At 32.6% G+C, this 15,265-nt stretch overlaps 1 protein-coding gene across 6 annotated transcripts in view; it reads right to left on the reverse strand.

Moving 5' to 3' along the window:
- LOC105321020 (ankyrin repeat and fibronectin type-III domain-containing protein 1) overlaps positions 1-15,265 on the reverse strand; it is an 86,894-nt gene that overhangs the window by 59,281 nt on the left and 12,348 nt on the right. For 3 of the 6 annotated variants that reach the window (XM_066067767.1, XM_034456377.2, XM_034456375.2), the window contains exons 2-3: positions 4,057-4,229; positions 3,394-3,435 (exon numbers count right to left, since the gene is read on the reverse strand). In XM_066067767.1, the coding sequence (XP_065923839.1) occupies positions 3,394-3,435; positions 4,057-4,202 (188 nt within the window). In that variant the 5' untranslated portion in view covers positions 4,203-4,229. Of the gene's footprint in view, positions 1-3,393; positions 3,436-4,056; positions 4,230-9,565; positions 9,586-15,265 lie in introns of those variants that run through there. The other 3 variants (XM_034456380.2, XM_066067768.1, XM_034456378.2) reach the window with 2 other exon arrangements.

Below are 15,265 nucleotides of genomic sequence, written 5' to 3' on the forward strand. Positions count from 1 at the left end.
ACGCTATTTTTATAATTCAATCAAAATTAACCAAAATTTGACATTTTTCTTATCTTTTTTCGAATGGGAAATATAGAGCGACTCTTTGAACAAGAACGAACTTTTTGTCACTTATAAGTATTGGAAAGATACATCTTTGGTGAAAATATTTTGTTTGTTCAAGTAGTCGCTCAATGTTTCCTTAAACAAAAACTGCCTCAAAACAAGCCGTTTTATGCTAAAAATGAGAAAATGGCGGGAAAAGGTAAACTTCATGATGTCATATTTTTAAATTGTGGGCACTAAAATCAAAATGAAAATTATGAAAAAACTTCAAATGTATATTTGTACAAATAAAAGGAAGAATTACAGTAAAATGACAATGTTCATTTTAGGGGGCCATTTTAGGCTCAAACCATATATAGTCCTTTAGGCTAAAAATAAACGATGTCGTCACTTAACAGGAAGTTTATCTCCAATTATGAAAATAGATCGTAACGTATGGCATGCCTAAACAAATAATATGTTAAAATTTCCAGCATCTAGCTGCATATATAGTTGCTGAGAAATCTTTGACGAAATTTGTTTGAAAATTTGGACTAAAAATAAACAAAGTCGTTATTTAATAGGAAGTTGACATCTGATTGGTCCAAAAATATATCCGAAATATATGGCATGCTTAAATAAATAGTGTGTTAACATTTCCAGCATCTGCGATAAATAGCTAGTTGCTAAGAAATCTTTGACAAAAATTTGTTTGAAAATTTAGGCAAGAAATAAATAAAGTCTTCATTTAACAGGAAGTTGACGTTTAATTAGTCTTCATTTAACAGGAAGTTGATGTTTAATTAGTACAAAAATACATCCCAACATATGGCATGCCTAAGCAAAGAGTGTGTTAAAATTTCCAGCATCTGCGATAAATAGTTGCTGAGAAAAATGCGGCAAAATTTTTTGTTACGGACAGAAGGACAGACAGACAGACACACACACACAAGGGTAAAACAGTATACCCCCTTCGGAGCAGGGGTATAATTAAGAAGATAGTCTTGATTTCTTCAGCACAAAATCAACATGATGCCTTTTTAGAAGGTTTAAGCTGTAGAATATCACAACCAATCCCTGTTCTAGGGACAAGGAGGAATAAATTATAGATTCCTCATTATAAGGGATTGAACATCATGCAAGATCTGTGCAATAAGAAACGCTTTCACCAAAAGCTAGTTAATAACATTTTTTTTATTTAACGAAAAGCCGGAACCATTAATCTTGGAATATAAGAAATGATGAAAATAATCCTATTAAATCTTCATATAAAAGATGCTGACATAAAACCTTTTTTATGTATCAAAATATGTTCATTATGTTTTTCAAAAATAGGTACTGGTTCAACATCAAGCCAAAGCTAGGCCCTTTGGCTATACTCTTGCTCAGTCATATAAGCTCTAAAAAGACACCTAATTAAGAAGCTTGGCAACAGCATGGTGAAAGTCATTCCAATTTTTTTTCTCATCAGTGTTAGAAGCTGATAGTCCATAACTACAAATTTCTAAACAAAGAAACTTCCTTGGGGAACTTTGGTAATGTTGTCAGCAGTTAATCATGTTTTTCATCTCTTTGTGAGACAATAAATAAATGTGCATATATATATATATATATATATATATATATATACATACAGCTTTACTAACTTCAAGGGATTTCAAGAACATCTATATTTTGCACAGTAACCATTTTAGGCTGGTTGATGTTAATTCTTACTTTAAAGCTGACATGATTTCAAAAAGGGATTTGTTCACCATATTGTTTTTTATTGCTTTAACTGCTACTTGGGTATAAAGCCTGGGAAAGTTTTGGTCAACTGAAAATGAAAACTTTTCAAACAAGATATTTTTTTTAAAAATATATTTTGAGTTTAAATTATCTGTCTTGTGTATTATAAAGACAATCTCAGTGCGCAATCAATAAAAATCCATAAGCCTTCCTATATATTTTGTATCTCTACAGATGACAATTCTTTTAGTTACAAAAAGGAAGACCAAACTGGAAGGATCATTTTGGGGAAAAAAGGTTTTTTTTATTCTTTAAAGCAATATGAGCGCAATTTTTGAATTTTTTCTTTTTTTTACGAAAATGTTATTTTCTACTACAATGACAAAAAATATCATGGTTTTTGAATTTCTGTTAGCCATAGTTTTGTGGAAAAAGCTGTTAAGAAGCCTTAATTGGAGCAAAATTTACTTTTTGTTGTCCTGTACAAAAATTGATCTGCTATATATTCCTTAGAAGAGAAATCTTTCCTCCAACAAAAATTAATTCTTATTTTTTTTTTTTTTTTTTTTTTTAACAAATCTTGTCTATCATAAAAGTTTAAGTTACATGCAGACTTTTCATACTAGCAGGTTTTAGCAGCAAAATAAAACTCTAAAAATACAGCTCATATTGCTTTAAACACAAAAATTTCTCTGCTAAGCCTTATAAACATGTGGGTGACGCTAAACAAAGAAATAACTTTGAACTGCCTTACAGTGTTAAATTAGACCTCAACAGTCAACATGCAATGATTTCTTAAATAATTCTTCAATAAAAAGAAGCATTGTACAGATAAGATATTCTTCACCATATTAACCAATTTAGTTTGCCATACTGTATGGTTAGTACAATTTAGTTTGCCATACTGTATGGTAAATAAGAACAACTGTACCACTCTGGTAAAAAATTTTTTTTAACAAATCCATCAACTTTATTAAGGAAATGCATCCCTCAGACAGCAGTGTTCATAAACTCCTTCCTGTGAAGGCTGTTTAATCTCATTTAGTGTCTATATATGTTTGAAGTCATGTTGTTTCTATAAACATAATATTTTACGCTGGATAGAACCAATAATTAGAGAAAGTATGACACTGCAGGTCTTCATTACTAAGCAGATGAAAAAATACTTATAAAATGCTTTTAAACATGGAGTCTGTTTGAACGTAATGTTCAAATTTTACCAAGTGCATCAGTTTTTATCATGGAATTTTCATATATAGCTAACATTCTACTGCCCATCTTAAAGTATTATGTAGCATTAGCTACATGTAATAATAAATCATATATACCATTTTTTAAACTTGAATTTTTAAATTTTTATTTATATCTTGAAAATTACCTGTTAAGTGATAAATCTTTTGAAAAAACATTTATAAGATTTAGAAGACTGCATAGTACAGAAAAAAATTGATTTTTAATTCTATAGGTTCATTGTTTCCTCACATAAGAAGCTTATACACTGAGCTATGAGGGTTGTACAACCTTTAATATATTAACCAGTTCCATGCAGTGTCAAGTATCAAAGACATCACCCAAGAGTAGTTCAAGCAGTCTACTTAGCTATAAGATATTCAAAGTTCTCTCCCTTCAAATCGATACTACCTTGCAAAGCGTACAGATTTTGTAGTTCTTTTTCTCCTTTTGCTGTAAAAAGTTATCTTTCTTACAATGACTGTGAGTAACAATCACTAGAATACATTATTTTCAAATCTCTTCAATATATGGGCATTTTCTATTAATGAATGTTAATTTTCTCAGTTTTTTTTTCTTTTTTAAGTGGGAAGGGGTATGTTATATATACATTACCTGGTAAGTTTATTTTCATACTGTATACACAAGATGGGGTAAATAATGATGGACTAGACCAGAATTTGAACCACCCCCTTCCCCCCTTTGAATCTCTTGTCACATGCTTTAGCAACTGAGCTACCTGGTGCTTGCAATAGAAATGGTCTTGCAGTCACATTTCTTCCCCTTTAATGATCTTTATCCTCTAAAATCAACATCCCTGGTTTTTCACCCTGGTAGGAGTTAACCTGTCAGTTCCAGGGGTTGGCAAGTGAACCAAATGTAACAGGGTAAAAAAAAATGATGGACTAGACCAGGATTCGAACCCAGGTCCTTAATCTCTTGTCAGTTGTCTACCAAACTGAGCTATCTCAGGTCTGACTGTCATCCAATTATACATGATCATTTCAGTTATCTTCAAACCTCATCTTGGAATGGTACATTCCAGGAATTTATTATAAATTTCAATGTACTTACTCATTGCTCTCTGGCAGCTCGCTTTCTATATCATAGTTTTCCAGCGTGGTGGCATCAGGGGACTGGCTCTGCAGTAGGGTAGGGGGCATGGTCAGTGTCAGAAGGGAGGTGGTGTGACTACTTGCCCTGCTACAGGCTGCAGACATGGTCTATCCATCTAGTGATGCTGAAGTCTGCAATGAGAATACCAGGGATGTTGAAGTCTTTAATATTAATTCTATAGTGCTGCTGCTGAGGTCTGCAATAAGAATTTTACTGACACTTATAATATTAAAGTCTGGTTACAAAGAATTTTAATTAGTGATGCTGAAAAAAACCCATAAATAAGTCAACACAAATCATATCTTGGATGCCCAAGTTTGCATGAAGAATTTTTCATTGGAAAATAATAATGATGTCTGTAATAAGTACATGTACTTTAGTGAAGTTGAAGTTTGCAGCAAGAATTTTAGTGATGATGAAGTTTTAGTACTGCTTAAGTCTGCAATTAGAATTTTAGAGATGCTTAAGTCTGGAATAAGTATTTTCCGGATGCTGACAGAGCACAAATAATACTATATATGCTGAAGTCTGCAAGAATATTCTTAGCGATGCTTTGGTAATCTATTTGAAATCAAGGGATGATCAAGTCTGCCCTAGGGATTCATTAGCTTAATACTGGAGTCGTCTTAGCCAGACAACAGAAAACAGCTGATGCAAAGATCTAGCAGTAATTTGGAGAAAAAAAACTAATGTCTATCAGCTTAATATGGCAGTCAAAAGCTTTTAAGAGGAATAATCAAACAGATTTCCCAGAAATGAACTCCTAAAAGTCAAACTTAATAAAGGGCAAAGATGGAGCTTAGATGGACAGGTAATATCAAATCATAAGCAAAGGTAATTACAAAACATGTTTTTAAAACAGAGTCAGATAACATTATTAGTCTCATAATCTGGAAAGAGAAAATTAATAACCCAAAATCAATTTCTTTTCAACTTGTGGCTGCATGCACTCAAGATATTGGTGTTTCATATTCCCACTATTGATCTCTCTAAAGATACCTGTCCCTATATACATGTTTAACATCTGAAGAGTGAAGGTAGTTACTCAAATGAATTATTAAATAATACTGTACATAATGGGGAAAAAAATCAAACCCATTACTTCAATAGAAATTGCAAATATTAATAATGATAACAATTTACCTTAAATACTGGATATACATAGTTAAAAATGTTCTCCTATGAAAAAAAACCCCCATTCCATCCCAAAAGTGAGAGTGTCAAACGATTTCAATACTAATACAGTCCAACACTGCACTAAGTTGTTACACCTAGTAATACTACCAGTTAACCCTGAAGGGTGACACAGTCCCAGTTTATACATACAGAATCATAAAGACATTTATCTCCAACATATGCAGGCCCTGCCCATCACTATCAACAACCTCACCAGACTGATAGGGCCAAGAAAAAATTTAATCAAGTGACACGGACAGATAAATTTCAGCATAAATTTTTAATATATTTCCCAGCAAATTTATCTCTTTTACATGACAGACTTTATTCACAGAATGTAGAGCAATCCTATTAATGTTAAAGAATCATAAAGCCCACAGCCTTGTTGACAGACTGACTTATTGCATAAAATGTAATCCTTCAATTAAAACTTGTAGAAAAGTTATTTGTATTAATTTTGCATGGCAAATTCTATAATAAGGCTGATAATATGAACATTTATTTCAATAATTATTAACATGAAATACATAAATATGCCCCTACCCCTCTACTTCTTTTAATTGTTGCAGTGTTTGAATGTAATGTCACAGAAATTCATATTTTTACCCAACTGTGATACATGTAAAACTAAACTGATGTTTGTACACAATAATTTTTTCATTAAAGATATTTCATCTGCAGTGCTCAAAGCAGTGCACTGAAACAATAATTCAAAATCACATCAATATCTATGATACTGGGGTAAATAGATATTGGGGGGGGGGGGGGCAAAACTGCATAACTATTTTAAATCTACTTCTTTTAACAGATAAGTGGTATTCTTTTCTTTCTTTTCATTTAACCTTCTTATTCCTTGACCAAGGACAGACACATGATTTCTCTCACTTCACGAGGAAAAAATAAATGAAAAATTAATGGAGCTTTCAAAAGACACCTGCCATAATCCAACTGTTACATCAGAAATAAGACCTGCCCAATATAAACATTTAGCTCATAATTTCCATTAAGTCAACAAGTGAGCTCAAATTACGCTTACTATTTTTTGGAGACAGGACTTTTAAAGAGAGGTTACCGCAGAGTTCAAGACATGGATTAGCTTAATGCTAAATAAGCAGGTATTTAAGACATAATTGAGAGATTACTGATTTTCAGTCCTTGCAACATCAAATTAACTTACAGAACAATCTATCTGACTTTTTAAATGCCTATACTAATCCATTAAAATATTTAGAGTTCAACCTATGAAAGGGAAAATGGTCTGTAGACATTGTTACATTGTAGATTATTTACTATTAATCAGGTGTATAACTATTTATATGGTCTCATACCATTCTACAATATCTTCTTTACAATACATGTACTGGCATTTATCATTTTCACACATCTCCATTATTAAAACAAATAGAAATTGCATTTATTCATATACATTTCTTTTTAATTTTCTTAGTTTTATATCATGCTTCCTTTCATAAGACAAGATTTAAAAAAAAATTCATTTCAAATAAAATTAATTCATAGGCATACATTTTTGAATTGATATCTCCACTCTAATTCCAAAGATTTTAACAACTATAGTTTCAGAGATCTTTTTAATCGTTAGATTGCAACACTTTTTAAAGAAATATTTAATAAGATATGAAAGTTATCTATTATTGAGTTTATTAACAACATCCTTCATTAATACTCAAAATCTCATCTTCTGCAACTACAGTACAAGGTTAGCATTTTATAAAGCTAAGAAAGTCTGCCAGCGGAATATTAATTCTAGGTCAAATGTGAATACACAATCTATCAAAAAACAAGTTATATAGTTTCCAAAACAATAATAATATGCAAGTGTATGTTTTGCACTCTTATTTTTATGACTATATGCACTTGTGCAGAAACAAGCTTGCAGCAGTGTACATGTACATACAATGTATGACTGCAAATCTACTTACTACTTAAAATTGTAACTTTGCAGATATTGCTCTCTGAATTTCATGGTCCTGCCACAAACCACTGCCGATATATTTTCTCTCCAATCTCACCAAGAGAATCGGGAAGATATACAGTAAATCACGGTTATAATGAACACACTTATATTGAATTAACCATTACTGCAAAGTAATTTTCATTCCCCATGACATTATATAAATAGTGCCTGTTTGGGAGGGTAACTGTTGAAATTGACACCCCCAGAAAACCATTGTCAACCCACGCCAAGCGGAGGTTGACAATGGTTTTTGAGGGGTGTCAATTTCAACAGTTACCCTCCCAAACAGGCACTACTTATTTTATTATACTGAATGTCTTATTTTTAAAGAGAATTTTACTTCTTTTATATAGAAATGAAGTGAATTCTACGGCGAACCGTACGCGCATAATTTACGCACCTGTAACAATTAGTTGTGTTACCCGTTGGTAAGTGTGTTGCTAATGCTGAGGGTAATAGAACGTCTAAACCAATCAGATTTCAGTATTTTACATGTAAGTATAATAATATTACATGTTGCAAACTTGTTGACAGATATAACAAATTACGCTTTGAGCGAAGAAAAATCTCTGTACCTGGCACTTTGTTATAAGTGTGATTTACTGTAAATCAACATGTGGACTCTGGCCCATGGCTGCAGACGATACCCACGGGCAGTCTTTCAAAACGTAGATGTGCAGTTTGACCTAGAAACTGACCAGTTTTATAGTATCTTCGAATTTCTCTAACATTGTCTGTCTAATTCCTTCCCAAAATTCCAATTTACGCAAGCACAATTAAAGTTTAATCCAAACTTCATAAGTCAGCCTACAGGCTGACTAATAAGACAAGTTTGTAGTTTTTTGATTTCACCGAAATGAAATTAAAGAAAAGGAACACAATACCCAGGGTTGCAGAAAGAGCCCTGATCCTATTAATGTTCTTATATAAGCACCCATCACTGGTTTACTAAAATATAAAGCTTTCAACCAACACTAATGATGACTGAACATTTTTGGAAGTCAAATTTTCTCGAAAGGAACGTAAACAACAATCAATCAGTTTTGTCCATTCATGTATTCAATACTGGATTTCCTGTACATATACTACTGAATTATCTGTACACAATGTGGAATATTACTGAGAGAGAATATAACAAATCAAATATCAAACACTAATTCAAACAATTTAAAGTCTTCCATTGCTTAAATCAATGCAATTTAAGCACTTTTTTAAAATACCAAGATTTAAATAATTTAAAAAATACAACTGGAAACTTAAAATTACTTTTAATATTACTAAAATTCAATACTGTAAACCAAATTTTATTAGCTTGCAAGAAATTTTCAGTGAGGTTCGCAACAGCCTCACCATCGCTAATACTTATCCCCACGAACCAGCCATCAAATGTCCTTGATATTAAAATTTTTAGATAACCTTCAACACCTTTCTTGCAAAAATAAGTCGTCGCAAACAAAGTTGTTGCAAATAAAAGTTGGCTAACAGAAGCATAAAATATGAAAATATAGACAATAGAGATGACTTATATGTACACATGTATATGGTAATTTGCTTTCAAATCAAATTTTTTATAACTTTTTTTTGAGAATTAAACAAAATCTCACAATTCATTTTTTGGGGGGAGTTACTGAGCCAGTATTCAATAAAACAGCATATATACTCTTCACAATATAATTACTGTGTAAAATCTTTCATATACCTTTGAAATAAAATGGAACATTAACTGAAAATAATCAATAATAGCCTTCCAACTCTATGAAGGTGAGCTAACTAATACAAGGTCAGCACCATTAGCCTCTTTCCATCTTCTCCTAAATCTTTGAAAATTTTTGTGCCGTGTGTCATCTAGTGCATCCAATTAAAACTTTCTATAATAAATAAATAGGACACTCCTAATGGCTAACTCAGGGATAGAGCTTCCTTTGATCAAATCGTTCGTTATCAGTCTACTTCAATTAATTTTATAGAAGTGATTTTTAGTGAAACACCTTTAATTAAAGCTATTTCTCTTGTTTCATTGTCATTCCTATATATAATTACTATCCTGAACAATATGCATGGCTGGGGGTTTTTGTTCCGAGGTGATATTTCTCTGCAGAGAAGGGTTGGTGGAATTTTTCTGTATTACATGTATGTACTTTTTATAATACCCTTTATATGGTTTAAAATAAACATTGAAAGCTATAGAGTCCTTTCCAACATGTACTGGGTAAATGTTAAATAATTCGTTAAAAATTTCAGACTAAATCCTTGATTTGTTTCAACAAAATCTCCAGACACTGGAAAGAATAAAACTGTTCACAAATTGACACTTACTTGTAACCTCTGAAAAAGTCAATGAGACAGAAACGAGAAGGAGTAAATCCAATTAAGTGTCAATCCATACACAAATAGTGCCCCCTGTCAAGCACTTGCACAGAAAAAAAAGAATGTACATTCACAGTTTCTCAAGGACCCTGGTGTCCTATTCCCAGGCAACATCCCACGAGAAAACAATGCCATAAGTTTGGGACTTCATTTTCTTTGTAATTACTGTGGCATTTGATCCTCTATCTATTGATTTCCATTGAAAAATTCTTCAGTAAATAAGTCCAGTGTTTGTTTTTATCATGTTGAGTTCTTCTGTGGCCCCCACCATCTCTTTTTGTACACAATTAACGTTTATTTACCTATATATCAAACATCGAAAATCAGAGAGAGAGAGAGAGAGAGAGAGTTCACTAAACTATGCATCCGAAAACAAGTCATAGGAAAGCAAACTTGTGTAAATAAAGCTATTATTTGTTCAATTTTATAATTTGGGTGTGATTTTCATGTTTAAATTCCAGCAGAAACTTAGTAAATAAGGCCCTGTTTGAAGACAGCCACCCTGCACTTGCCGCGATACGACTCTTTCAAAAGATATACTTCGTTTGTGTGTGTCAGAGGGAGCAGTTTGGCCTGCTGTTCAAATAATCTTTAGTTCAATATTGATTGAAATTCACTGCCCTCTTCAAATACATCAGCACTATTAATGGTTTAAATCCAATACTCTCATAAAGACAGCCTTTAAAATTTGTATTATTTTTTATAAATAGTTTCCAACTACTTAACACCCTATTATTTACGAAAATAAAACAGACCTTCCTACTGCAACTGTTGATTCCCATGTAAACAATCAAAAATTGAGAAATTCTTTTCACATAAAGACACATTGTAAAGAAATGCATTATTGACATGGCATTTAGATATTGCAGAGATGGTAAACTCCAAATATGTTATGAATCATTCAACAATTAAGCCGGAAAGGTATATTTTCATAGAAACATATGTCATGGTGTGTAATTTTGAGTAACGTGTTTTAGAGTTAACTCATGCCAGATGACAATTAATTAGCGAGGGTCAGTCTGCTCTCCTAATTATCCCCAATTAGTCAATGTAATTGTTCTGAGTAATTATCATGAGTACTGTGCCTCACTTTCATTAATTATCTTTTAGAATATAAATACAGTTAGAAATTTATTCAATTCAGTCAGAAACTTTCGGCCGCTACCTCATGTTGCTTATGTCTTCATACTGACTATCTAGTTGACTGTCCACCAGTCTGTCAGTAAGACTAAGCAACATCGAGCTAAATTTCAATCTGACTCATTTCGGCCGCTACCTCATGTTGCTTATGTCTCCATACTGACTATCTAGTTGACTGTCCATCAGTCTGTCAGTAAGACTAAGCAACATCGAGCTAAATTTCAGTCAGACACTTTCGGCCACTATCTCATGTTGCTTATGTCTTCACACTGACTATCTAGTTGACTGTCCACCAGTCCGTCAGTAGACTAAGCAACATTGAGCTAAATTCAAACCTGACTCATTTGGCTTTTTAAGAAATAATTATTTTTATCCTGTTCTATTTTGACTTTATTTTATTTGATTATTGTTGATATTTTATAAGTTAATTAAAATCACTTGATCAATAAATTGTGAAACCTGCCTTCGAGTTATAGCTCTATGCATATTCGACTTAGAGGTCAATTTAAGCCTATTGACTAGGCTGACCCCCTGTCTCTTGGGTTGGGCCTATACAAGTTAATTCCCCTTATTCTATAGTGCCCTAATCCCCCTCGGTGACAGATGTGGTGGAGAATCCGGGTATGCATAGTTGATTTATGCTATAGCTAGAAGGCACAGTCAATAGACAGGATAGTTTAGTTTATAAAGGTACTTCCATGATGGAGATGAAATAGAGCCAGACCTATCCAAACGGGAGCTACACTACTGAAAGATAAGTACAACTTTGTTGATATTTTTCCACTTTCAATTGTGTGAGAAATAAAAATGTACACTGTGTAGATAATTCAAGTTCATTTCATCTCTGACTTCTATGTTAATTGCTTAGAGAAATGTAAATGAAGTGCAAATTTCAGTCCAACTCGGATTCCATGATACTGACTACTCTCTTATAGTTTCAGACTAGCTCTAAACTTGAAGTCAGTCATGGGACGAAGAAAGGTTTCCAAGGGATGGTTATGTCAGAAGAAGAGATGTTCTCAACTTTCCTGCATGACCCAAGGGACACCCGAATTACAGTTCACTGCAGCCATGGATAGGAACTTTGTTGAAGCCAAACTATAGAATACACCCAGCAAGTGCTTGGTTGACAGTGGAGCTTCCATTAGCTGTATAAGTCAACAACAATTACAGTGATTACAATATAATGCAGACATACAAGAATCCTCCATAACTAGTGCTGTCGGTGTCGGTGGAGAAGTCCATCCTGTTCTTGGAGAAGTTATGCTTGAAGTAACTGTGCATCCCTCAATGATTATAAAAATTCATGTCAACGTGGAACTTTTGATATAATATCATGTTTATTATTTGTGTAATGTAATTTTAATTATGCCTGACCAATTGCAAAGAAATTCATCTGCTTTAATTTCATTCTACTCTTGTAAAACACATTTTTTTTTTTTTTTTTTTAAAAATACACAGTAGATCTAAGAAATGGTATGAGTGCACACATATTATTCCTTTTATTTACATGTACATTATTTTGGACTTATTAGTTACAATAATTATTTATTTCTCTTTCATGCCATGAATTTCTTTCTGAAGGTTATATTTATACAATGTTGCGTATTCGCATTCATGTTTCTGTATAGCATATTTTATTTTTTCACAGACATGTCAGACTGCATATATCTACTTTCACTTGTAAATTTTATGTTTGAGGACAAACATTTTCGAGCAGAGGGGAATATGTCATGGTGTGTAATTTTGAGTAACGTGTTTTAGAGTTAACTCATGCCAGATGACAATTAATTAGCGAGGGTCAGTCTGCTCTCCTAATTATCCCCAATTAGTCAATGTAATTGTTCTGAGTAATTATCATGAGTACTGTGCCTCACTTTCATTAATTATCTTTTAGAATATAAATACAGTTAGAAATTTATTCAATTCAGTCAGAAACTTTCGGCCGCTACCTCATGTTGCTTATGTCTTCATACTGACTATCTAGTTGACTGTCCACCAGTCTGTCAGTAAGACTAAGCAACATCGAGCTAAATTTCAATCTGACTCATTTCGGCCGCTACCTCATGTTGCTTATGTCTCCATACTGACTATCTAGTTGACTGTCCATCAGTCTGTCAGTAAGACTAAGCAACATCGAGCTAAATTTCAGTCAGACACTTTCGGCCACTATCTCATGTTGCTTATGTCTTCACACTGACTATCTAGTTGACTGTCCACCAGTCCGTCAGTAGACTAAGCAACATTGAGCTAAATTCAAACCTGACTCATTTGGCTTTTTAAGAAATAATTATTTTTATCCTGTTCTATTTTGACTTTATTTTATTTGATTATTGTTGATATTTTATAAGTTAATTAAAATCACTTGATCAATAAATTGTGAAACCTGCCTTCGAGTTATAGCTCTATGCATATTCGACTTAGAGGTCAATTTAAGCCTATTGACTAGGCTGACCCCCTGTCTCTTGGGTTGGGCCTATACAAGTTAATTCCCCTTATTCTATAGTGCCCTAATCCCCCTCGGTGACACATACCTTTTTTCTATTGTTAGAATGTTAGTGCAGCATTTTGCTTCTCTAATCAGTAATGGTCATTTCATTTAAGCTGCAGTGAACCCACCCACCCCCCCCCCCCACCCCCCAAAAACTGATTACAGAAGAATACTGCAATAAAAAAAGCCAAAGAATAATATTATATATGATGCTTCTCTGGACTACAGGAGAAACTAGAACTGTCCTAATGGGACTAATACCCCCGCTAGGCTAATTTCAAATGGGACAAATAATTGAATTGAATAATAAAGGTTTGGAACACATACAAAAAAAATTTCTAGAATTGTAAAAAAAAAAAAATTAGTTAACAAAGAAAAATTTAAATCAAAATTGTCAGAATTTCACTGTAAATACATATCTATAACAGTAATACATTTACAAATGTATGTATTTGATCATATTTTTATTTAATTGATTTAAAGAAAAACCAACAAAATGAAAATAACCCCTCCCTTTGCAGTGAATAGAAATACCGGTAGCCAAGCAATGCTCTTCTGTTGATAAAACTTTCAATATCTTTCTAATAAGAGTCTTGACAGATGCAATTAGTTGTTTCAAATTTTCCTCACTTTCTCCTATGGCACAATGGAACTCCATATCAGAAAATTGATCTCATAGGACTATGATTTTCTTTGATGAACTTGTTAAATTTGATAAACTCCCAAAACATTACCATAATTACCATACTATGTAAAAATATGTAAAAAAAGAAAATTTAATATTACAAACAATTTTATAATTGCCAAAACACTACAATCATATCAGTAATTTTGAATTTCATTTAAATTAATGCCCAATAGGGTCACTTCATCAATTTATTGAAAAATAAATTTAAACAACCTCTAAAAATAGTTTAACTTCTTTATTAATAATTATATTATTTATTTCCTTATAATGATAGACCTTTTGGTTTGCATGAAACAGTTTTAAAATAGTCCCAAAACCATCACCCACTTTACAGATTATCAATTTCCCCTAAACACATGCTCCATCTGAACCATGGCTCAGATAATGGCTCCCTTGGGACAAATGAATTCAGCCACACTTGTCTTTGATGTTCTTATTAGCTCCTAAGAATTTATCATTGACAAACAAAAACTTTGCATTGTCAGTTGATAGAAGACTTATAAAAAATATATTTTTTTTATTAATTAAGACATAAAGACAAAAAACTCCATCTGGATGTATTTATATAAATATATTTTAGAGTGTTTTCTATTAATTAATTAATTAATAAAATCTGTAGGGATTACCTCCCTTACTTTTCAACATTAGTGTACAATATATAGAATAAGGAAAATGAAAACTGTCATAAAATCATTAAATCTTGTCTGATCTTAAAAAAAATTGCAGGTGCACATCTTCAGATGGTGTTCAACATATGTACAAATTTTCAAACTGTTCCATGCAGTAATAAAAAATTCTATAGGGGGGACAAAGTTGCGTCTACAGACAGACGGACAGACGGACAGACGGACAGACGGACAGACGGACGGACAGACAGACGGACAGGGTGAAACCAATATACCCCCCTAAACTTCGTTTGCGGGGGTATAAAAACCCTACTCTTTTTAGCTAGCTGTTAAGAAGGCTGAAAAAAGTTCAGTTGAGTTGTACTAATATTAATCCTTATATGTATCACTTAAGGTCTTCCGTTTCCAACAAAACACCTAATAGTTTTCGTGTTGTTTCTTCTTATCATATTTCCCGCATCTAATTTCGTGCAAGCAAATTCTCTTTTATATTGAAATTATAGATTATTTACAACTGTTTGTAAATCATGAAAATTCAGTACATCATGACTTGAAAATACCGTTCGGTAATCGATGAAATCTCTTTTTTTGTGCAGATAAGTCATCACAATTATTATTTGCATAAACAGTCATTGCCCTGTACTCATCAGACATTGAGGCAAAGTGTGGCAAGAGACAGCTGTAAAGAACATGAAATATTAATA

The sequence above is a fragment of the Magallana gigas genome, chromosome 7, assembly GCF_963853765.1.
Source record: "Magallana gigas chromosome 7, xbMagGiga1.1, whole genome shotgun sequence".
In the NCBI taxonomy this organism is placed as follows: domain Eukaryota; kingdom Metazoa; phylum Mollusca; class Bivalvia; order Ostreida; family Ostreidae; genus Magallana; species Magallana gigas.